Consider the following 26,274-nt stretch of genomic DNA (forward strand, 5'->3'; position numbering starts at 1 on the left):
TTGTTAATGTTCTTGTATTTGGTTGTAGTGTTCTATATTATTCTCGAAAATAATAACTATTTAAATTTAAATTTATGAAACTTGTCATTCAACCCTATGAATATGAATTTTAAGATGACTGCGTATATTTCAGTATCTTGAGTAAGGAGTTGAGAGCTGAAAGCAATTTATTTAAACCGCATTTGGAAATTACTGCATTTATTAAAAATTAGTTGCTAAAATCTGTTTAATTATGCAATATTTTATTTGCTGATTACTCTCTCACTACAAGTAATGGGGGTGGCGTTTTGTGACCCTGACCAGTAGCCATGCGTTATTACAGCCGTCAGAGGTCAATGACTAACAAGGTACATGTGGAAGAAGTACAGTCGATCTGTTAACATTTGTTTTTAGAGTTGCGAACAGAATAAATAGCAAAATTTATACACTTAACAATGTGTAATTAGATACCAGCAGAAACCCTGAAATTTGGTCTGTAGTGTTGTCAATCTTTGACTAACATGACAACGTAAATTAGAGCCAGTATAAATTAAAATAGATGAATCGTTATGGTCTCCAAGTATTCTGTCGCCAAGGGTGATGACTCCTTTCGTCTCTACTCCCCGGCATAAGAATGGCAAGGCAACTCGATGCGAGACTAGTTATTTCTTAGTTTTTGGGTGTTTTAAATATGCTGCAGGGGTACAGAAAAAGTGGTCGATAGTCAGTTCGGGGAGACATCTCTTCCGTGTGGTAGTCTACAGTTTGAAAAGACACGACATACCTTCTCCGTAGCAAAGAATTCTTCATTTAGTTTCAAGTGTGCTTTGATAATTCTTGTAGTGAGATCTTATTGAATATTCTTAAGAAGAAATATCTATACGAGTGTGATTATGTGATTTGTTCTAAGAAAAAAGAAACCTCTTTGTAGAGATTAATAGTTGGTGACATTATGACTAGAACTATTTCGGTTATTAAACAGTAAACCGAAGAGACGTAATTGTTATATTACCAAACTTCCAATATCGTATAGTATATGTGCAAGTGAAAATAAAATTTCTCAGCACAGTTTTAAAAATCATATTCGTTACAAGAAAATAATATTAGCGCTCATTTGTGTATAGTTATACGAGCAATGTTATCAAAGTATATTTTAACTCCTAGTGAAGTTGAAACTTTATAAGTGATTCCAGAACAATGTCTTTTAAATATAGTTCACATACTATTTTAATGTTGTGACAGGAATGGAATAAATTTTACGACGCAACATATTGCAGCGAAATCATGTGCTGTTTTATTTAAAAATAACATTACTAATGATTATCAGAACTCAACCATTAACTGTATCTAACAGAATAATTACCAACATCCTAATTTGTTACCTAGTGCTTGAATCCAGTGAAAAGGACATTGAATGCTGTTACTTTTAAAAAGAGTCGAAGAGTTGGTTTACCAATTGGGAAGTGGCAAGTTCTTCAATCGATAGTACCGTGGTAGCATTGTTTGGGGAGACCAAGGCCAGTGAGGGAGAAAGAAGAAATTCGGAATGACAATTTAGTGCACAAACTACTTAATTATCAGTTTCCGGAAACAAAATCCAAAACCTGAATCAATATTTTTTTTATTTTTATTATTAATTTGCTAATATGTATCCGGTGATTCCGTTCTATATGTATCAGTGCTTGTGTTCTGTATTATTGTGTTGTGCGTCATTAAAATTGATCAAAACGGATTTGGATTACTCATCTGTCTACCCTGAGGGGATACCAAAGTACGTGAGACATAATTTTGAACATGTTCCTTTCTTTTCAGGCCACGGAAGCGGCAGATACTGGCAGTGGATAGCTTTGTTATTATCATTTATGCAAGAAGTTATGTTATTATGTTATTATTATTTATGCATTTATGTTATTATCATTCTTCCTTTGCACGAAGTAAAACCATAGGAAAAGATCCTGATATCAAAATTTATTTCAATTCTTTATGTTCAGCTTAATGATTTTTTTCAAAATTAAACTCCATCAGAGTTCTACCAGTTTAACTGTTAAATCTTTCATCCTTAATGTGTATTTTGGGAATTAGAAGACTTATTCTTTACTCTACCGACATTAATTTCCATCTTTGAATATTAATTGGAAATTCATTTACATAATTTGGGATGTCACAGTGTTCTCCATACTGTCCTCCCGCAAAGATCTCTAAACGCCACGTTTGTAACAAGATGTGTGTTTAGGAATAATGGGAGTGTAATTAATTTTCTGAGTCCAGTCAGAGGTCCCCCCCCAAAAAAAAAAAAAATGTTCTATTTACAGATACATTGCGTACCAGATAACAAGCATGCTAGGCAGACTTATTCATTACTCATGCTACCAGCAAAATGCTGTAAGCTCGGCATAAAAATTTTCAGACATCATATTACAATGTGCTGCAAATATTCTATTATATGTATAGTTCCTTCAAAAAGTTTGTTCTCTTAAAATAAGTTAAAAGTCATAGTTTCGCTTTATATTTCACGGTTTATCAAGGGTAAAAGCAAAGGCGAGCGAATTCATTAAAAAGAATTGCCACATTATTTTGTTCCTATGAATGGCATGATTGAAAATCCGTTTTGGTTGATTATGGTCCGATTTTGTAGTGTTCAATGAAGAAAATCTCATCCGGAAAATTTAATTCTGTATAAACGACCTACAATTTAGGTAACCTTTATTTTTACACTAAAATCATTTATCATGGTTAATAACTTTCCGTGGTAAAATTTTTAACACTGATCAATATCATCATCTTATTTGTTGATCTAATTAACGAAAAAAAAAAAAAAAGACTTCGAAATCACCATGACTTATAATTTTAGTCAACTTTAAAAATAGTGTTACAACAAAGACCAGCATTATTATTGAAATTATAAATGAAAAAAAATAATTTAATTATTAACATGAAGGTAAAACGTGACAGCACGTGAATGTTGAATAAGCAACTGAAATTATACAAAGAAAAATTGTGTCACACACAGCAGAGGACAATGACTTCTTGGAAAATTGTACTCAGATCATCCTTTTGCGGACCAAGAGAATTCCCATGTCATCTCAATAGAATAGTAACAATTTCAAGTGAAGGTTCACAACATAAGACGAACATGTATTTGGAAAATGCTAATATAGTGCTAAATAAATAACGTTCATTTTCGTAATAGTCGAACTAGACTGATATCTTCATACAGTTTATACCGTGATTGAATATTCATTGTTCAGTTAACGAATTAGCCATTATATGGACAATCTAATAATTCATATTCTGTGAATACACTTGATTCAAAAGTATTCCTTGCCTAACTCATTGAATGGGATATTATTACCTTTTAAAGTTAAGTACACGCCTCTTTATAGCCTGACAGGTACCCGACTTGTTTAAAAATTGTAAAAAGTATTAAATAGTTTCTGACCCATGTTTCGTTTAGTTCCAGTTGCAATAGTATTTTAAATATGTTTTACCTAAAGCTTTGTACTATCATTTATTAATGTCAAAGGTATTTCTTACTTGTCTAGCACAAGTCTAACGTACTACAAGACTGCATACCACGTCATTTTCGAGTACTTTTCGAAGCAATGTGGGTATTCCTATAACAGGATTGCATTTCCACAATGATTACCTGTCTATCCTTCTTAAAGGAGTTGGTAATAATACTATTGGTGGAGGTACGTGGTATTTGTTTAGAAACTTACAATGGATAACAACAGGTGATGACACTGTGTTTCATGATTTTAGTTGTAACGTATCTAACACAAGAGATGAATTCACTTTGTTCTGAACGCTTACCACACTACTCAAATCATCGAAATACTTGGTAAATGCCTGAGCCTTCGTTCCTGGTTCCACTTCGCCTAATTTAAACATGAGGTATGATAGTTCAAGACTTTTCCACTTTTGACTGCACCTGAATCCAGCTTCTCTTTTGGATGAGTGTGGAACTTGTGCACCCAATCTGCACATTTCATCTGCAATCAGTTCCCATAATTTAGTTTTTAATACAGATTTATCATCCATAAGCTCCTGAACCTTCGTCCGCTTGACAATTTGAATTAATAATTGTGTAGCATCTTGGCCGTTCCGAACTGGCTGCTGCCAGAACTTCTCTTCAATTTGGTCTTGATTCTCGTGACCTGTAAAGTGAAAAGATGTTCACTGAATATTAAGTTTGGAATCCTATTATGTACACGAAAGAATAAGAATATCGAACCTCAATTTTGCTTTACAGTTAATATATTCAACAGATTTTAGTTCAAATATAATCTTATCGGCTACTGTATTACATTCATCTAAGTTCTTATTCATTCCTTCTTATTATTTTAGGAATAACACAAATATACAAAATCTAAGAAATAACGTTTTGTACGCGGTCGTAGCAACAGCAGGATTTCAATTTAAAAGATGACCACGTTACATTGTACCTATTCTATCTACTGTTAATAACAACTTAGCGTTATTACAGGAGGTGTTGAAAATGATGTCCATCATTATGATGCATTTCTGACTTCTTTCTGACAAATTTATTATATAATACTGAATCTGTTTACGAACACAACAGATCCGTTAGACTGCAACACATATGAAAGACAAAGTGATGGGCTGGTCAGAATTTTTAGTTTTAGGTTTAAGTCTCATTGTTATCCACTTTAGGCTAACGAGACGGATCATGATGAAAGTGAACGATTATTCATGAATTGGTGGAATAAGGATTGGGAGGAAAACGGCAGAATCCCGAGAAAATTTACGACACGATGTTGTCAACCACAAACTCATGTGGTCTGAAAAATGAAGCAGGGATCCTTCGCATGGGAGAAAAGCGCTCTACCAGCTCCCCTTCTTTTCTCCCCACCTTGTACACTTTTCGAGCAACTGTTGAAGACATGAATGTCAAGATTATTAACGGATGAGTTGTGAAGTGAAATTCAGGGGTGTTTGGTCATAGGTTAGTCACATGTGTCCTTTCTTTTCGAAAAAACAGGCTTTTACGAATATACGAGGATGTTCGTATGACTTATTTGATGTACTACTTATGTAGAATAGAACTCCCATTTGCGCACAGTAACTCCCATTTGAAGTATTTAGATTTATTCCTGACTCTGTGCATACGTTCGTTGTTACTTCCTTCCTGAAATTTAATTTATCCGTAAGCCTTGCTGTTGCCTATACTTCCTGGTGGCTAAATGGCTAAGATTTTCACCTTTATTGCAGAAGACACGGCTTAGAACCCAGTTTAAGCAAGAGGTTCACGTATGGTATAGCTGCTAACTAACATTTTCGTAACTAAATTTCTGTAACAAAACTGAGAGCTTCGCGAAACAGTGTTTTGCACGGATTTTGAAGCATACGTAATACAGAGAGGGAAAATTCTTAAGAATAATAATATAGTATGTTGGCAGAATTCAAATTACCCTGTCTTACAGAGAAATGTTTACCTAAAATCAGAGCTGGATTTAGGTTTGATGAGGCCCTAAGCTATTGAAGGTAATCGAGCCCTTTGCATATCTAACTATTCTTTGTCAATTGATATTTCAGGGACTAGGCTAGCAGTAGGGGCCCCATTACCTGCATCATAGAAACACACTGCTGTTATATGTAGATTTTATTTATTATTTTAATCTTAATTTTTGAAATGTACTTTCAGTTGTTTTTTCTTCTTCGAATATTTTGGGGTCACCAAGAGAGTGGGATTCTAAGCTATACCTTGTTTAGTTTATACGTAAATCCGGCACTGTCTAAAATACATAACTGTAAGACGCAAATATATAAACACCACCAATACAATTTTCGTTACGGAGTCAGTGCTTTAAATGTTGGCAGTACACCAGTCTACTTACGTTGAATTATGCACAGCTTTATCATATATATACAGTACAAAACACAAAATCAGAGTTTGACACTGCGATACATAAATAGTTAGTTATTCATACTTTAAACTTCTGAATATCTTACCTTCTTTCCACATTGCTCGAAAAGCAAAAGGATCCTGTGCGTTATCATCAGTAATGGATGGTAACACTGCACTTCCATCACAACTCTCTCTCGTGACTTGCATAGCGGAATCTAGAAAATCAAAAAGAATATACAATTCAAAATCTGTAAATGCATTATCTGAAAATACACACACGACATTCGCGTGCAAGGTCGTGTGTGCCTGCAAGTAATTTTGGCAAAACAGAAGATGTGGCGGAATATGCATTATTTAGTGTTTTCACTTAATATATCTTACATTATTAAATAATTATTTTATTATTAGTTTTAGAAAGACTTCTGCTTAAAATTCATAAAGGACACCCTTCAAAATTGAAAGACTAACGACTTACAATTAAAGTGTATAGTTAATAACTTTCTTTTCTAGTTACGGATGTGGTTAATAAAATGCCATAACTCATATGCAAATAACATTAACGAAATAATAATAATAATAATAATAATAATAATAATAATAATAATAATAATAATAATAATAATAATAATTATTATTATTATTATTATTATTATTATTATTATTATTATTATTATTATTATTATTATTATTATTATTATTATTATTATTATTATTATTATTATCATCATCATCATCATCATCATCATCATCATCTTAGTCGACTTCAACAGTGCCCATAGCTGTCCAACACTAACTTCTTGTATTTGGAATACATATAACACAAGTACACAATAATATAGGCTATATATATATATACACTAACGATAACTTTTAATACAGGAATGCAAATAACCATGCCCACTCTCCCGGGACGAGTGGTTCATCGGTGCGGGCGAGTTTTTAATATCACTATTAAAATACCGAAGGTAAGTAAATTATTTCTGTTGTGGGATGTCGGCTAGTAGCTTTTTTGGGGGGGCTAGTAAAATTGTGTTGCTTATTTGCATCCCTGCTTTAATTTAATACCTTTGCATTCCGAATACTCTTGTAAATATGAACAAGCAGATATGTATCATATGTATCATAACTTGCCCTACCTCCCTGATTATTTACAATCAGCAAAACTTAACTTTTTTCTTCATTTGAATTTTGGTTATATAATTTGTTCTTCTTCTTCTTTCAAAACTCAAAAATTTTAAAAACTTGGAAAAAGTTTTAACATCTTTCGACGCTCCTCAAACTTCTTTATTTCTAAAGATATTTGTTTTCTGCCGTTCTCTTGTTTTCTTCTTGAATCTGTCTACTCTACACTCTTAAAGATGTTCTGCATATCTCTTGTAGGCAGATTCAAAAAATACCCTTGTTAGGCAGAAGGTAATCACATTAGATAAAAATCACAGTGGAGTGCCATTCTAAAGATGATCAAATACTTCGTACAGCAGGATATTTATATCGTCTACACAGGTTCAGAATTTAAGCACATAAACATATAAAATACATGTTCCACTCTGATTTTTATCTAGTGTGATTTAATTTTGATATTCCCAGTAAAACTATATTAACATTCGAAAATTCGGAAAAATCGCTAATTCTGCATAGTCATGGTTCTGAAGGAGCCGGGTTAAAGAGCATTTACTAATATTATTTACCTCCACAAATTTTGGAAATTTGCTCCGAAGGAGTGAAGGAAGACAAGAATTTATATATATATATATATATATATATATATATATATATATATATATATATATATATATATATATATATATATATATATTTATGAACCGTCGGACATAAATACACAAAAATCGGGATAAAAATTATTTTCGATGTGTAAAATATGAACCTCTCACTATGGACATCTCACTTGAACGAATTTTGGAAGTTCTGTCCAGAAATAATTATTCTATTTTCGTTTAATTGTTTTGATTATCTAATAGAGAAATATATCGCTTTTGAGCGCGAGGAAGTGATTTTTACAGTTTTCACTTTGCACTTTAGGTCTACTTTCGAAGGGAGAAGAGTCCCAGGATTACAACTCCTTTCAAGAGACAAAAGATTGCATATAAAAATCTGTTTCGATACAATTAGAGGCAAGTATGAATGGAATGCAAGAATGCTTAGCAGAAAATTCTACACGAAGATCAAAAAGAACAAAACAAAAGTTTTGATACGCAAAAGAAAAATGAAAATCAAAATATGAGATCTTCTGATAGAAGAGGTACAAAAATTCTGTTACTTAGGGAATAAAATAATAGGCGATAATAGATGCAAGCACAATGTAAAATTCAGAACAGCTCAGGCAAAGAAGGCGGGAACATTGACACAGGCTTTCGAAGGCGGAAACATTGACATAAAACTAAAGAAAAGACTGATGAAAGCGAGTAGACTGATGTTAAAAATTAAATCGGAAGATAAGATATCAAATGGAAGAGTATTGGAAATGATAGAAGAAAAGAGGAGTATATTGAAGAATATTTCGAAAACAAGAGAAAGGATGTCAGGACACATTATGAGACAAGGAGGAATCATTCTATTAGGTATGAAGGGAATGACCAAAAAAAAAAAAAAAAAAATTGCCTATAAGGCGGCAATTGAAATATACGGATAAAATTACACAAGATTTAGGGAAGAAAAATGAAATGGAAATGAAAAGTCTATACACAATCGCGCCATTTCCGAGTTATAGTCCGTCAAAAATTGATCGGAGCGATACCAAAAGAGGCATGTCTCGAAAATGAAATATCGGATTAAGGTCGAGTAAAAAAAATTTGGGGAGGGGGGGGGGGTAAATTCCACTAATAAATACACCAGTGGATTTGAAATGTGTATCAGTTCACAGTTCTTAATGTATCCGCTTCCGTCTATAGAACAGCTCATACATTTCCTCTTATGCCTCGAGGTTAACCCTGCCATTGCTCCACATCCAGTAGTATATTAACGGAATCTACGATTGATTATATATATGTATACACAAGAAAATAATAGTAATAATAAAAACATACTCACACATTTATTAAAACTGTACCCCCCCCCCCCCCCCCCAAGAAAAAATACAAATTATAATTCAACAGATGGTTTTCGCAAAAAATTATTGCCATCCTCAGCACAGATCCTTTCCGAAAACTAACATTACTTGTAGATTCACAACCCGTTGATTACCTTCTGTATAAGTTATGAAATTCCCCTTGTTCGCTATGATATCAGTTAATGCGCAGAAAGAGAAATATATAGACAAAATGAGCTATGTTTGAAGTAAGGTATCAAATTTAAACTACCTTCAATATACAAATGCAAATACTTTACTAAAAATCGTCAAGTATTCATTCGTCAGACAACAAATACACTTACATATGAAAGACCACATGAATTACATCAGTTATGGTATAAAAAAGAAGCTAATCAACGGGATGTAAATCTAGAAGCAACGTTAATTTTCTGAAAGAATCTATGCTGAGCATGACAACAAATGTTTGCCGAAATATTCACAGTCAAATTATAAGTTGAATATTTTTGAGTGAGTAGTTTTAATAAATACTAAATATGCATCCTATTAAATCAAAGAGCATAATCTCTCTCTCTCTCTCTCTCTTTCGCTCTCTCTCTCACACATACATACACACAAAGAAGTGATATGTACTTCTAAACAACCTTAAGAGTTTACCTGTGTGTCTTTCTTCTTGGGAATCAGAAGGGATGTCTACGTTATTAGTTGAACTTAAATGGTTGCCCAAGTTACTATCAATACTCGGGGAATTAATCTGAGTATCAATAACAACATAATCTGGTACTTGTGAAGTTTTCTCTGAAACAAAGATAATCCTCTATACAATGACAGAATAAACAATACTTGAGCAGCATAGAAAAAAAATATATATATTAACTCTACCACTGGCAATAAATGAAACAATACGAAATTTAGAAATATCTTTTATGATATGATAAAGGGGAAAATACTTAATGGCGAAATGAAATCGAAGGAAGAGAGACGAGCTGGCGTAAAAGACTCAGCCCATTTTCTGTATTCAATTTTAAGAAAAAAAAGGTATTTTCACTGCATATTTATAAAGTGTATATTATTTTCTTTTTAAATTGAATACAAAGTGATACTTTAACAAGAAACATATGAAATTAACAATCCTTAACTAAATGTATTTGTAGAACTGCGTGAACGTCTAGGAATGTCTATCGTGCATGTGCGGCCAGAGATAAGCGCCATACTTTGAAATGGTAAATAAAATGATTGTGACCAAACTACATTTACTGAGTCACTGAGCTGAAGTGCTGTTTCACGCCGTAATGAAGCAAGGAAGAGATCAAATAACACAGAATCGGGAATATTTATTGAAATTTAAATAATCAAGTTCTCTGTATCGATGTACAAGACGCATTCCAATTTTGGACTTATTCTTAAAGGAAAAAAAATGCGATTTATACGCTGGCAAATGATAGTAATAAAAAGCAGGAAAGAAATTGTCGTAGGAAAGAAAGCGAAATGTCAACTTTGTCAGTGAAGAATACCAGTATAATCAGAAAAAAATGTATTGTAAAGAAAGATTAAAATTTAATTGTTTCAAATAAAACCTGAAATTTATATGACCTTCAAAATAAGAATGTAAGTATTCTACTACAAGCCTTTAAACTCTCATTCTGTAGAGAACAAATAAACTTACATATGAGTACATCACCAGCAGCTTAGCGTAAAATATGTTCATCAATATTTTTCTTCACCAAAATGACAGTATTATTAATATTTACGCATAACATTTTAAACTTGGTTGCAAACAAAATATTACCCACCTTATTATAAGAATTATAATTTTCCATCTATGTAAGTTAAATTCAAAGAAATCCCACTTACAAAATTGGAATTCTATACATAGAAATTTTATACAGAATATACATCAATGTTTCACTTCTCTTCCACCTTCTTTTATTTATTTATTTATATTATGGACATATAATCGTGCTTTTTAGATTGTTTCCACACTTTGAGACATTCATAAAATTATTAACCTCTTCCTCCCACAATTTGAATGAAACATAAGAAAATTTTAAATATAAGTTTTAGGGAAGTTATCTATTTACATACATCACACCGAGAGAAATTACTGAATAATCAATAATATATTATAATTCAAAGTTTTAAATAACAAGCTATTGATAATCAGTGTATCTATATATAGGCAGTGTCCTATGCTATCAAAACTGATTTAATGGAGTCCTTGGTTCGATTTCTCGTGGGAGAAAATTAAAATTTGAACGCATTTCCACCTTATACTGTATTTCCAGGTCTTATATAGCCTTGGCGCTGAAAGGGGCGCTAAACTCGAATCCAACCACCAATACCACTGATTCAAATCTCCTCCAAAGTTGCAAGTCAAAGTTTGATAAAGAGAAAGGAGAATTTCTGAAAAATGCATTTTAGAACAACATATGCATAAGCTTTAAGCATGGATGATCAAACTGTAACTTATTGGATCAAAAGCTCCAATATATTTCAGGCAAACATTTTCTTGTAGGGTTTATACCTAGAGAACTACATATAGTATAGCCATACCCAAGCTATCACTCAGTATCATGTGCTTATTCCGTAAAAAATACGAAAATTCGATTTAGGGGCCATTCAAAAATTTTGTAGTTTCTAATCCGAAAAGTAATTATTAGCCAAGATCGGAATCGTTTGAACCTTTTTTTTTTTTATTTGATCATTCCTGAAATTCTTGTTTTTTCTAATAGTTCCTTTATCTAAGCTAAACCATCTAATTACTAAAAAAACTACTATTTTACTAGGTGAAAAAGCCGAAACCAATGGCACTACTATGCAGAAGTTGCATGCTACTGGTTGGATAAAATTTCTCAGATGCTAGAATAGGAGAAAAGAACCGGTAAAATGAGCACCACGGTCACCCGACCTAAACACCATTGATTCCATGACACAGAAAATTCTGAAATCTGAAGCACACATTATAAAAGTCTGGAATTTCTTCATCATATAACTCTTGCAACGAGTACTCTGAACCATCTTGAAAAAGAATTAGAAGAAACACTATGCTACGTTTGAGGAAGTATGCTGAAAATGATGACATACATGCGGATCACGTTTCGCATTAAAATAATCAATTATTCATTGATTTCAAACTTTACACCCACCTTATATTCATATTGAAACCATAAGTAATATTCTGTATCTATATAATTTCATTGATTGTTTGCATATTTTGTTTTGTTTGATTTTCTATCTGAATTCCCAAATTTAAATGTTCCCGAACACAATAGATAATAAATAAATAAATAAAATAAAGTTTTTCTTACTTTTACGTCGTCTTTTTTTCCTACTCTCTCCGCTTCTTAAACACATTTTCAACAGAGTGATAAGGTCCTCACGTTGTCTGTTCTGTACTTCTAACACACTCACTAATTTTCGTCCAAAATTATCCAACTTATCACTTTCTTGTTGCACGAATGCCATTATTACTCCAGGAGTAACTCTAATTTTAGAGGTAGATGGTTTCTCTTCACTGCAAGTTTGCTTTACTCCATAAGATATTGGAACAGTACCTGTAGGATTTACGAAGTTTTCGGATGCCTTTGGTACTTTTGATGGACCATTTGAGACTAAATTAGACGAGAATTCAGAAGCTAATGAGGATGGATCTATACCATTTAGGTATAATGCTGGATTTATCCTTTGTTTCACACACATCACATCGTTTATTTCTTTGAAATATTTGATTGGTTTTCGTCTCCTTCTTAGTCCTTGCTGTAAGCGCTGAACAAACTTAAGATATTGATGTGCTAAATTCCTCCACTTCTGATGGCATCTTATACAAGGGGATAAACCAGTCTCCCTAGGTACTGGTGCACCCATTTTGGACATCTCTTGTGCAATTCCTCGCCAAACAATAGTTTTAGTAGCGCTACCACTCAGAAGAGTCTGGATATCTTCTCGTTTCAGGATGTCTAATAATAATTGTGTTGGATCCCGACCGTCATTCAAAGGTCGCTGCCAGAAATTTTCCGAAGAAACAGCTTGAACAACTTCAGGAGTTACATCATCTGTAAGTAAGAAAAATGAAACAATGGCAACAATGTACATTACATGTTCTATCATGTAACAACAGTTTTACTTTCTTTTTGTTGTTTCTACATTTTTCCAGCACCAAAAGTCGACCTGCAGCTTTTACGTTGGATCCGAAATATCCTCTCCCGTTGGAATCAAATGTAGATCATCGTGCCAGAGATGACAATGCTAATTTTTAACGACGACGGCTACAACAAATTCTTTTATAATATACTCCACATTCAAGCAATATGGATATCTTAATTTATATATATATTAAGTAATTGCTCTTTGTGCCAGAAATTGTCCTTTCTCACCAAGAACCACCTCCCCTGTCTTCTGTGTACATAGTCCTAGTTGGATTCTACTTGAAGCAGTCTTACAGAGCTTCAGTACTGAAAAAATCCAATCAAACCTTGCCAGTGTTTGCTTATCGAAAAATAAAATGTTCGAAAGGAGTAGGGATGAATTATTATTCTAATAATTTATATTGCTACGAAACAGCGAGAAGATAGCTCGTTACAGGGCAGGGGTGCCACAATATTTACAAAACTGCGAGCGCATAAGGTTAAAAGAAATTATACATTCTGTCATAAGTAATCTAACAAAAAGAAGTGAAGCAAACCGTACCTGGTAATTAAGACAATCGCTGATCTATAATTGCATCTTCTTAAATAAAATTATCAGTTAAACCACACCAGTGCGATGAAGATAACTTAACTATTGTTCAGTTTTAGATATTTGATTGTAATGCAATAGCGTTTCAAACTATTTTCTACATTTCAATATGATGTTAAAGTTTCACCTGCTTAATATGCTAGGTTTTTGGTTTCAAACAAGTTTGATACATGAAAACAACTTTTGCATGAAGATGAAGAGTAACAGAGTGCTTATCTCTAGTACGAAAGTTTGTAGGTTCGATACAAGGCCTATGAGCCTGTGGTAGACAATATCGTGTCAATAACTTTCTACGTCTGTTCCCAATCCTTCTTACTTTTTTCATTCGTTTTACCTAGAGTCAACTAGTTCTCTTATCTCCACTTGCATTTGTTGTCCGTTTCCTTTAACCTCCACAGCATGAGACAGATATTATCTCATTACATAGTCATTTTCACAAAAAACCTTACCAAACCTACCTCCATTTCAGAATCTCAGTAGCACAATTGTTTAACAACGGTATTTTTAACATTTGTAGGAAGCTTAAAGCAATTATCCTTCATATAATCCTTCCGAAGAAGCCCACCGATGTGTGTAATACTAATAGCTCATTAAACAAAGACGGAAATGAGGCGAGCCTAGAAAAATTAAACAAACAAAAAACTTTGCAGAAAGATTGCATATGCTGTTCTGTTTAACACACTACCCTGACATCTACGTATATTGATAAACAGACACCCGCAAGACATGATTGGTGGAAGCACCCATATAGTAAGCGAACTTTTACAAAAATAGTCAACTCAGACAACTCCCTGAACACTGTTACTGTAGATAAAAATACTGGAAAGACTTTTGCCAAAGTTTCCAATGTGTTTAAACCTGTTTTATGCTGTTTGTATCTGGGTAAAAGTGTGACAAATGCATGTAATGTGAAGTCGGTGTAGGAAACTGCTGAATGCCAGGTTTCATCGCCCTCCACGAAATACTTTAGGATATTGTTGTCCCGTACCGCAGTGCCCACCAAATTATCACACTATCCTTTCATAATGGCATTTTCCTGTTGTCTCAAAAATGTGAAGCATTTTGCAAAACAAGCAAACATTTTCCTCATTTACAGGTTCTTGGCTAAAATTAACCTAAACCTGTCTTTCACATATATATCTGAGGCATAGTTGACAGTTGCTGCGTACCTACATGTCTATCAGCTCTCACCAGTGCACGAAATTTCTCCTTATTTCCCTCATTCTTTGACGTTCAACGGAGTTCTGAGCTTGGATCATCCTCTACATTTTGTTCACGGTTTACGATTTATACACCTGGGTTCTTGATAATGCTGCATCACCATATAGTGTCCTCACCATCTGTAACCTTTCGGTGAAAGATTAACCCAATTTGTAACAAAACTTTGTTAGTATATTGTTCTATTTCGATGCGTGTGTTTCGTACAATAATTTCATATTATATGCATTTGCCGCAGGCTTTCCCAGATAAAAACTGCATCAAACCATTTAAACAGCACTAATAGGAATCTTAGACAAAGATTGATTGATTGATTTTTTGAGTTTTACGTCCCGTTCAGCAGCGAGGCTATATGAGACGTGGACCTACTGATTAACGTGAAATCCGAACCACATGAGCTCCCGCCGGGAATCGAACCCGGGTCTCCCGCGCCAAAGGCGCGTACGCTAACCGCTTAGCCACGGAGGAGCTCTCTTAGACAAAGATCTTGCCAATATGGTCATATTATGGTGACATTTTGAAGGAGGTTGACTGCTTTTGAAAAAGTACAGTTAATTCATGGCCGGATTTTGTATGACTAGCTCGTAGTAAAAGTGTGTAGAACATGTGACACCATAGCGCGCACATTAAAACGGTTCTTAAAAATTATTATTATTGAGCCATTAAATAAAGCGAAGCTCTATTGCAATTATTCCGTTTATTTATATCTGGTTGTCCTGCCAACCTCTTATCCACAATCCTATTATTTTAAAAACTATGAATATCCTCTTTTTATCGATATTATTTCTAACAAACTTCTTCTTCTTCTTCTTCGAATAACATAGTTTAGTACATATATAAAAATACTTTACGACCAAATTTATAAAATTTACAAGTGATAACAATATACAAACGTACCGTTGTATATTATGGCGCCCGACGGACTTTTCTTTTTATTCATTTACCTAATAAAAAGAAAAAGAACTCTGGATCGTTTACTTTTACATATTAATCATTTGAGTTTTCGAATGCACCTCGTATACTTGAAAATTACAATTCATATAAAATATGCATATATATCATATTTAATTTTATAACAATATTATTATCATATTTATCATCATATTTATTTTAAACTTTATTATCATCTTCATTTATTTCTACGTTTCAACGACAATAAGGCACATTCGAAATTTGATTTACAAGTTGTTTGATTTTAAGTCCTTTTTCGGGTCCATTAAATGCTTGTTACAAGTTATTAATTATTTACTTAGGCATCATGAAGAATATTTTGAGAAAGATGTATGTGATATTTTTATAGTTGTTCTTTGAACACAACATGATCAAATATATTTATATTATTAGCATATAATTCGAATGTAACAAGAACACAAAAGTAAGAATTGTTTAAAATACAAATTCCTTATAGAAAACATAAATTATTAACTTCAACATATATTCTAGCATTACAAAGATGCTTTTAAATATACTTCAATAACATGGAACACGAATAATGTGATTGATAATACAAATATCAAAGAAAACACATAACATTAAGACATATGTGGCCATATTAAGAATCAATTTGATATGTCCTTTCGGACGCCCCTACATTAGGCTAAGTTACATGGCCAATGAATTTGTTTAGGTTGCATTGAAAGTCATAAACCGGAATACAGTCTTGCGCGTTATTTACATCTACAGTTCTTTGTTTCTTACTTTGAAAATTTTCGTCATCTATGAGATTTCTACGAAATCTCCCTCGAACGTGATTAGATCTAATGCTTACATGCTTCTTACGTGAACGTAATCGTACTACACTAGGATTAGGTCGAGTCCCACAATCCCATTTACCGCCACTACTAAGGTTAGGTTCGGTTATCTTACCGGTAACACTAGGTTCAGTTCTTCTTCGTTTCACTGGAGGTGAAATATCATGCCCCTAATGGATCTGTATTTGTCCTTTACATAACATCCACGGTAGTCTGTCCTGCCATGGTTTCTGTTTCTTCTGTAGTTAGGCTCGGTTACATTACCGGTACATATGGATTTAACATCACCTTTTACATTGGGATCACACTTTAGTCTCACATGAACACTTCGAACTTGGTTTCGAAGGTTAATTTGATTCAAGCTAGCACTGTATTGTACCATTGATGGATTTTCAAAACTTTGCACTATCATGCTTAGATTATTAAAGTCAATGCACTGCATCACGTTCTGTGATTGTTTACTAACATCATTTTGATCTTTTTGTTGAATGAACAATTCAACAGATTCAATTCAATCGACCAATCAATACAAGCACTAATAGGAACACAAGTTTTCTTTCTGCATTTCACGAATATTGGAATCAACTTACCTCCTGCTACATGAACCACAGGATTAATATCATGTTGAATATGCGGGGAACACAGACAGTCAATAGCGTTCTCAAGATGAAGATGATTATAACCTTTCGCACACTGATACATACCAGGATCTTCATTACACACAGTATCAGCAAAGCAATCAAAAACATTCGAATGAGGAAAGAAGTTGGGATAATCTGTTTCAACCAATACGGCAGTATGCTTCTGTGAAAACTCCGTACATTTCACTAATGTAATGTGCCCACCATTTCACACTGCATTCTCGTGAATACACTTTTCTTTAATGGAGTTTACATCTCTGTACTATCTTTTCCATATCTTTATCATAACGTCCAAATTTGGTAGCAATTTGTTGGTTCATCTGATTTAATTGTTCCTGTATTTGGTCCCACTTGCCATCATTGCGTTGCTGCAATTGTTCTAGCTTTTCATCATTGCGTTGCTGGAATTGCTCTACCTTTTCATCGTTGCGTTGCTGCAATTGTTCTAGCTTTTCATCATTGCGTTGCTGCAATTGCTCTAGCTTTTCATCAAAATATTGAGCTTGATCTTTGATTTGTTGCGATATTTGTCTTAATAATTCCATCATGTTGTCTGAAGAATTTGTAACTTGAGGGCCAATCGTTACACTATCTGAAGCACTCATAACGTTTCTATAGATAATCCGGCCACTTCTTAAAATGGTACAATTAATAATTGGCTCAATGTTGTTTGCTTCTACTTTACTTCAAAACGAACGATACCACTAATTCACTTCCCGGGTTTCGGCACCATATATAAAACGGTTCTTAAAAATTATTATTATTGAGCCATTAAATAAAGTGAAGCTCTATTGCAATTATTCCATTTATTTATATCTGGTTGTCCTGCCAACCTCTTATCCACAATACTATTATTTTAAAAACTATGAATATCTTCTTTTTATCGATATTACTTCTAACAAACTTCTTCTTCTTCTTCGAATAACAGAGTTTAGTACATGTATAAAAATACTTGACACCCAAATTTATAAAATTTACAAGTGATAGCAATATACAAACGTACCGTTGTAACGTGGCTGTGCGGAAATAATGGAGTTCTCTTAAAGATTCCATAATCGGCCATCATGTGCTGAATGGGGTTTAGTGTACTTGTACCATTGAGCCTGTGAGACGTGAGCCTACGGTTTAACGTGGGATCCGAACCACAACGAGCTCCTACCAGAAATCGAACCTGAGTCTACCACGTCGTAGACCTGTACGCTAAACATATTGCCACGAAGGAGCTCAACTAGACATTAGGAGTGTCATAGCAGTAACTGTAACCTGAAAGGACTGTGGTACTATGCTAATTATCAGTGCTACCCGTATGTTACGCACCAATAGCAACTGTTTAACAGGATTATAGTGCAGTTTAAACGATGAAAGGAACATGCGTATAGCTACGATCGGGTCGACCGGGATCAACGTTAAACCTCAAACATGCAGTCTTATGGAATGGAAAGAGAGATTCATTCAAATCTGTCAATGATATTGCAGCTTAGGTTCAGATTGGCTGACTTGGAATTTAACGTCCGGTTCAGCACCGAAGTATATGAGACATAGACCTAAACTTAACGTGGGATCTGCACACAGAGCTTCCATCGGGTATGGAACCCAGGTTTTTCCACGCCGAAGGCGTGTACGCTAACTATATAGTGACGAAGGAGTTCCCAAGATTGAGAGATCAGTACGAACCAACCAACGGCATTTGTAGTGCGGTAATGTACCATGGATCGCCGAAAAGAAACTTCTGTACACAAAATCACAAATAACTCAAGACAAAGAAATCAGCTCCCGCCACCTGCAACGAATCACAGCACGTCTGGAACCATATTCTCCGATGAAAGCCAATTTTGCGAATTCTAGGACAGGGGAATTAACATATCAAGATTCACACTAATTCTACTATCATATGACGAAATATAGTGGCATACGTATTATTGTGTGAGGTACAGCTTGGAGGTTTGCGAAGAGCGTCAATGTGGCGAAATACATCAAGATATTACAGGATGAATCGCTACCCTTCTTTCACACATGTGAACGTTTGCGGGCATCATCAATTCATAGATGACGGTCACTACATCATAGGGTACAACTGATCATCTGTTGGAAGAAGCACGAGTTCAAACTGCCTGAACTATTCCCAGATACGAATCCTATATAAAATGTTCGACTGCTTTTCAAGCAAAAGTTACATAAGGACCACACAGACCCACAAACAAATAACAGTTGCTTGATGTTTTCTGTGATGAATGGTACCACATGTCAAAGGGTGTCACCGGTAACCTCGTGTCATATAGGGTTGAAAATTTTCGTGTTGACAAAGGAGCTCCACTAAGTACCAAGTATCAAATACAGCATCAGGACTGGTTTCTTCTGTGCACTAGTACGTACCAACGGACGTAAGCTAATTTTCGGGGTGACTATTTGTTTATGCCAGAGTAAAATAGACGAAAAGTCCTCAGAAAGTAAGTTAGTGCTTACCTGCTACCTTGAAAAACGACATAACTCACCAATCTTTACATAATCTTCGTTCTAATTGATATTTCATACTTTTATGGAATTTTCACTAATCCCAAGGGAAATATTACACTTATTTGGATATTATGTTTTAAGATTCATAGTGTGCGTAATATCTAAAAGAATCTGAATAATTATATTTTTGGAATTTACAAAATAAATAAATAAATAAAAATCTGGAATAGATAGAAAATGTTTCAAATTATGTGATTTCATTACGCAAGTACAAAATAATATATGTTCTTCCTTAGCAAATAATATTCCTCGCAAAATTTTTGAACTATATTACAAAATAGGTTTGTAATATTTATTTGAAACAAAATATGGAAAGTACGTGCTTCTGTCGAACTCCTCTTTGAATTAGAAAAAGTTCCACAAGAACACACCAATTCAATAGAAATTACGTGTTGTAGAAATGATGAATTCCATCAGTTTTCAAGTTGGCAGCCAGAGCAAAGCATTAATTTTTGGAGACTTTATTAAATTTATGACTGAAATTTCATTTTCTTTCTTTTATTATTTCTGTGCTTAGACTTTCACTTATAGGATTATAAATAATGGCAATTACAATAATTTACTTCACTTCACATGACAACATATAAACTTCATATTTTACCAATCCCAGCACATTAAATTTCTTGCACAGAAATAGGAAAATTTGGAAGACACCTACAACTTTCAATAACGTTGTTTCTATCGTTACTTCAAACGTTACATACAAGGACATCGTTTCGTTTCTTTAATGAGATATACAAATATTTCCAATCGAAATATTTTTTTCTTTTAATTTTTGCTTAGGTTTGTATGTTAAGAGAACAAATACGATACTTATTTACCTGTATTTTGAGACCATTCTGCTACAGAATGAGATACTGGAACTGAATCTGGTGTGTTTGTGGAGGGCGAGGATTGCTGATTCATTTTCTGTTTGGCCACAAGCACATTGTGAATATCGCCATAATACTTTGGAAGCTTTCTCATCTGATATTTTCTCTTCTTTGCACGTCTACTTGATTTCAGGAAATGATGCTCGAGATTTCGCCACTTCTGATGACACCGGACACCAGCCTCCTTTCGATTGGAGCATGGTAACGGTGCACCCATACTCTTCATTTCGTCTGCCACCATTTCCCACACTTTACTTCTCACCGCAGTCCTACAACTCAATAACCTTTGGAATTTCTCTTGTTTTACAATATGCATTAATAATTGTGAGGCATCCATACCATTACCAACTTGCCGTTGCCAAAATTTGTCCCCGGTCGATATATTTGCTTCAGAAGGAGTTACATAATCTGGAAACATAAAATAAGAAATTAAAATTAATTTACGATTATTTGCTTATGCTTAGCAATCTGAAGATTCGCAATTAAAGCCAATACTGTATCTTCGTTACGACTATTTATTTGACATTCCGGTCTATTTTATATAAATGAACTTTAGTCAAAATTACTGAGACCTAACCTCAAACCTTTCTCTAATTCACACTAATTAATTATTTAAACTGTGTAGAAAACAGCACATCTTTAATTTTAATTTGACTCACTTTCATTTTTGGAACTAAGAAAATGCAAGTTGTTTACCTATATTTTCGAAAAAAAAGAGAGAGAGAGAGAAAGATGAAAGAAGAGAGAAAGAGAAAGGAAAATGCCTTACGATAAAAATGACGATGAATGAGACGCATTCGGAAAGTAACCTCCGATTGGTCACTGTGCGTGAAGTAGTGGGGGTAGTGCTACCATCTTTGTACACACCTGCACAGTAGGTCAGTCTGCATCCAGCCGTAGTAGAGTGAAGGTTGTTTGATCACTAGTTCCACTTTTGTAGCGTCTCAAAATATGTGCTGTTATAGAAAAGCCCGCCAAGTGCAAGGTGCGAGCTGTTGTGTGTTTTCCTATGACAAAAGAATATACGGCAGCAGCTATTCATCGGAAACTTTGTCGTGTATGAACCAAGTGTTGATGAGTGAAGGAGTAGTTCGTGAATAAGTTTCAAAAGTGGACGAACAACCATTCATGACGAAAAGAGGAGTAGCAAGCCATCAGTGGTCGACGATGAACTCGTTCAGAAAACTGATGGAAAACTTCGTGAGGACGTTTCACAATCTCGGAGCTTTGCGATGAATTTCCACGAATTTCCAGGACTGTGTTATATGACGTAGCGACACAGAAGTTAGGCTACAAGAAATACAGGCGGGAGATTTTTATGCTGATGGAATTTCTAAGCTAGTGCAGAAATATAATACGTGCTTAAATGTTTATGGAAATTATGTTGAAAAATAGAGCAAAGAAGTAGTTTTCAGACGTACGTTATTTATTTTGGTGTTTCTTTTTAACCAATCGGGGGTTAATTTCTGAACGGTCCTCGTATAAGTAGTGATATAAAATATCTGGGTATTTATATTAGCACGTAAATACCCAGGTATTTACTTATATATATATATATATATATAAATATATATGATGTTTATATATATATAAACTCATAAACGCAATATTGATCGCCTTTCATCTGTTTTTCCACTAACTCTACAATCCCTCTACTACTCCTAGCGGGAAGGAACTGCCCAATCTATCCCTTTAATTCTTGGCTAAGTATGCTCCTGACTGCGTCCGACTAACTACTCGCTAGGATTCCCACAAGGAGTCAAACCAACATTTGGGTTGTTTACAAACATATACATATACACATACAGTTTGATATCAGGAATGTCACTTAGGAATAGGAGGGGGCAATTGCCCCCGTGAGCTTTTGATGATTGATTTAATTTGTATTTACCGTCTCGTTCAGTTCTGTAGCTATATGCAACGTACACTTACATTAATCTGAACCACATGAGCTCCCGACAGCAATTGAACCCCGGTCTCCCGCCCCAAAGGCGCGTACGCTACTCATATAGCCACGAGGGAGCTCCCTTGAGTTTCTGAAATATATAATTTTTTAATCTATATATATGTATTTTAATGAATTGTATAGTAATCTTTATATACATAAAAATGGATGTGTGTATCGTGTATTAAGATACCAGCAATTACACACGTATCATACACAGTGGGTGCAAGAAATGGGATCAAATGATTTTGCACCCAGAGTAGAGTTCTGTCAATGATTTATGCAGGATTGTAATGTTGGACCAAATTTTCTAGTGTGTTTTGTTAATGGATGAAGTTCTTTTTACGTGATGGTATTTTCAGTAGCAACATTCTTGTATGGAGAAATGACAATCTACGTCCGATGCGCTTGTCTCGTCATCAGTAGAGATTCTGTATCGACTTGTAGGCTGGGATTGTACACGACCAACATGATCTTATATCTTGCTGCTCCGCTTAAACGGACAACAGTATATGATGTTCATTCGAGATGTACTGCCCAAGTTGTTGGGAGATGTACTTCTAGATATCTCCGGGAAGAAGTAGGAGCAACATAACAGCGCATCTCCCCACTTCAATGTTGACGTTCGCCATAATTTAGGGTACGAACTTTCCCAATCGTCAGATTAGAAGAGGTCCCATCCGGTGGCCAGTACGCTTACCGGATCTCACTCCTCCCGATTTTTTTTTTTTTTTTTTTTTTTTTTTGAGACATCAAGTTACTCGTGTATCCAGACTAGTGAGCTCCAAGGAGGATCTGCTTGCTAGAGTCCTAGCAGCCTGCTTGATTATCCAACAGAAGCCAGGGTTATTTGTGAGAGAATGGCGAAGTTTAATGGACGTTATGCAACATGTATCAAAGAGGGTGGTAGCTACTTTGAACAGTTATTGTGAGTTTTCTGTACGAATAGTAAAACAGTGGTTTGTTTCTAACAGAAATTAAGCAATCAAATGTTACACAAAATAAAGAAGGTTACATCGTCACGATAAATAAATGTAATTGGTTATTTGTTTCAGATGGAGTGGCGCTTGAAATAGACGTCTCTGATTTAGGTTCTCTACAAGGAAATACTTATAATGGACTCCTATAACATCTATATAAATCTGACTCAAGAGGTCAGAGACACTCTATCTATTTTATACAAATACTAATCCTTCGATCATTTGCTTCAATTTTGTATATATATTCTGGTGTGAAGTAATGCAAGAATGCTTTTCTGTCCCGCCAAACCGTCGAGTTTCCTTAATTTAAACTTCAGATTCTCTCCTATTATTTCAACTTTATTCATGTGTATTTCTGATAATCTCACTTAGCTCACAAGACACAATTGAGGCACGTATCTAAATATATAACGTATCTGGAATAAGATCGAATATCATGGAGATTATTGCTCTGCAAAGGCGGAAATCTAAACTTTTGATACAGTAGACAAAATTTGTATATGAAATACATTCACGAACTCATATAACTTATCACATCCATCATATCAAAAAAGTCAATGATTATATTATATACCTGTTACTTCCTTCGATGCTGTAATTGGACTAATAGGCGATTCCGATACCACACTTGACTCCTCTATGTTTAGCAGCTTAGACGGAATGTTTTCATATTTTTCAGCTAGCACTTCATCTAGTTCCATGAAATATTTCGGAAACTTTTTCTTTTTCCATCCTGTCTCTTGTATTCGCTGTTTCAATAACTTGTATCTATTTTCAAGCCTCATCCATTGTTCAAAACATTTTAACCCAGGTCCTTTTTTCGTTGAATGAAGAATCGATACACCCATTCTGGACATCTCATTTGCTATTGCTTCCCATACGTCCATCCTTGACGTGTCCTCCTTCAATAGTTCTTGGAACTCTTTCTGCTTTATGGTGTCGATTAATATTTGGGTATAGTCCCGACCATCAGCAACTTTCTGCCTCCAAAATTCCTTCGTATTAAGATTTCTTGTTTCGTCTGAAGTTTTGTTGCCTTCAAAAAACAAAAATATAAACAAATCAGAATGCAATTGTAATTATATCTATATAATTATACTAAAAGATAAACTAGATCTGAACGCAATTAATCTAAAACCTCTGTGCTTTGGAATGGATTAAGGAGCAGTTCTTATAAATCATTCTCTAAGCATTGCACAAGGGTATCAAATACGCAAAGTAGTGGTGACATGTGTTGCAGAAGCAAGTGAATAATTTTGTTAATACTGGAGGTTTTGAAAAACTTCATCACCAAACAATAACAGTAATCATTAAGTCTCCAAGGAAACTTATCGTTTTCCAAAAAAAAACTTTTTTTTGACGGAAGCTTCTCTGAAACATTTTGAAGTTGAGCATGAATTTCTTCCTGCCCCTTTCAGTATCTACGTCTTGACAATGATGACAGTTATTTGCGTTTAACATAATTTATTTTTAAAACCATCTATAATAATGTATTTGTTTATTTATGCATATATCTGGATATTGCCGGCATCTATGGTCTTAAGCTCATCACATATGAGGCATGACATACGTGCTGCGGCAAGCACACTATCCGGGGAAGAAAGATAGGAATGGTGAAGAAAGGAAGCGGCCTGGAACCTGTAGGTTAGGTACCATCTCAGCATTTGCTTGGTGTGAATGAGGAAAATACAGGAAAAACCTCACTCAGAATAGCTGGCCTGAAAAAGCTGTTACACCTTTTCGACCAAGTGTCTCCACCGGCAATAGAACCCATGTAATAATTTGAAAGAGAAAAGTGTTTACCTTTTAAGTTTAATGATAAGATTCCTCTTCAAGCTTTTTTACATTATAAATAAAAAATGGAGTCAGTTTATTTAGATATAATACGGATAACACCAGATTACGTACAATAAATGAAGTTAGTTTCCGTTCTTCTCTGTATATATGACCAAACTAATGTGTTCTCACCCTTCCTATGAAAATATCTCTTATGGTCGAAGTGAAGGATCAAAAATCTGGTTTTGACACATTTGGGAAAAAGAGCTTATAACGAGTACCTTTTATTGTAACGGATCAATTTCATCGATTCGTTACAGTATTTTAATAGTCGCAATTTATTTGAATTTGTTCTGTTTTTGTTTTTCGGCCAACAGTGGTGTTCTGAGTATTAAGTGTAGCGAATTTGTACTCAAATGCTCTAGAAAGACATATGGAATGTCGGTAGAGCACAACAGATGAAGCAGGGTGATTCACATGTGTGAAAACAATTAACAAAACATGCTCAGAAATGCACTCATACGCAGTAAACGTGAGTTGAAAGCGTCGAAAATGTAAGGATTAGCGTCAAGAACATGAAAGCCATTGCCAATTTACCAATAATATTCCATCAATCCGATGCAATATGATGTGCACGGTTGCATACCAATAAGGATGCGACAACTGAGGCCAAGTTGAAATTGTGCAAGGTGACTCACAAAGAAACTGAATAAATTAAATGAATGTCACTAGTAGGATCGAATGATTGATATTGAAATGTGTGTGTTGATATCGACATCTAGCTAATGAAAAAATGTCAACATATCCCACTACTACTGGGACAGCCTCCCACGTGCGAGAAATAGGAAAATAACTACTCGGGTCTTGAATCTTAGCCGTGGGCTCTCAGCAAGATTGGAAACTGCGACCACGCGAGAGAAAGCGAGCGCTCGCGCTCTAGCCCTTATGC

General features: G+C 34.5%; 1 protein-coding gene across 9 annotated transcripts in view; it reads right to left on the minus strand.

The window, feature by feature from the left end:
• Window positions 1-522: 522 nt before the first annotated feature.
• The window catches only part of LOC145694697 (uncharacterized), a 62,719-nt gene continuing 36,967 nt past the window's right edge, over window positions 523-26,274 (minus strand). For 8 of the 9 annotated variants that reach the window (XM_081771215.1, XM_081771218.1, XM_081771221.1 and 5 more), the window contains 6 exons: window positions 24,124-24,585; window positions 20,574-21,032; window positions 12,203-12,946; window positions 9,552-9,692; window positions 5,953-6,063; window positions 523-4,136 (listed from right to left, as the gene is read on the minus strand). In XM_081771215.1, the coding sequence (XP_081627341.1) occupies window positions 3,730-4,136; window positions 5,953-6,063; window positions 9,552-9,692; window positions 12,203-12,946; window positions 20,574-21,032; window positions 24,124-24,585 (2,324 nt within the window). In that variant the 3' untranslated portion in view covers window positions 523-3,729. The remainder of the gene's footprint in view (window positions 4,137-5,952; window positions 6,064-9,551; window positions 9,693-12,202; window positions 12,947-20,573; window positions 21,033-24,123; window positions 24,586-26,274) is intronic. The other variant, XM_081771222.1, reaches the window with a different exon arrangement.

This window comes from Thermobia domestica, chromosome 9, assembly GCF_964235325.1.
Source record: "Thermobia domestica chromosome 9, izTheDome1.hap1.1, whole genome shotgun sequence".
Taxonomy (NCBI): domain Eukaryota; kingdom Metazoa; phylum Arthropoda; class Insecta; order Zygentoma; family Lepismatidae; genus Thermobia; species Thermobia domestica.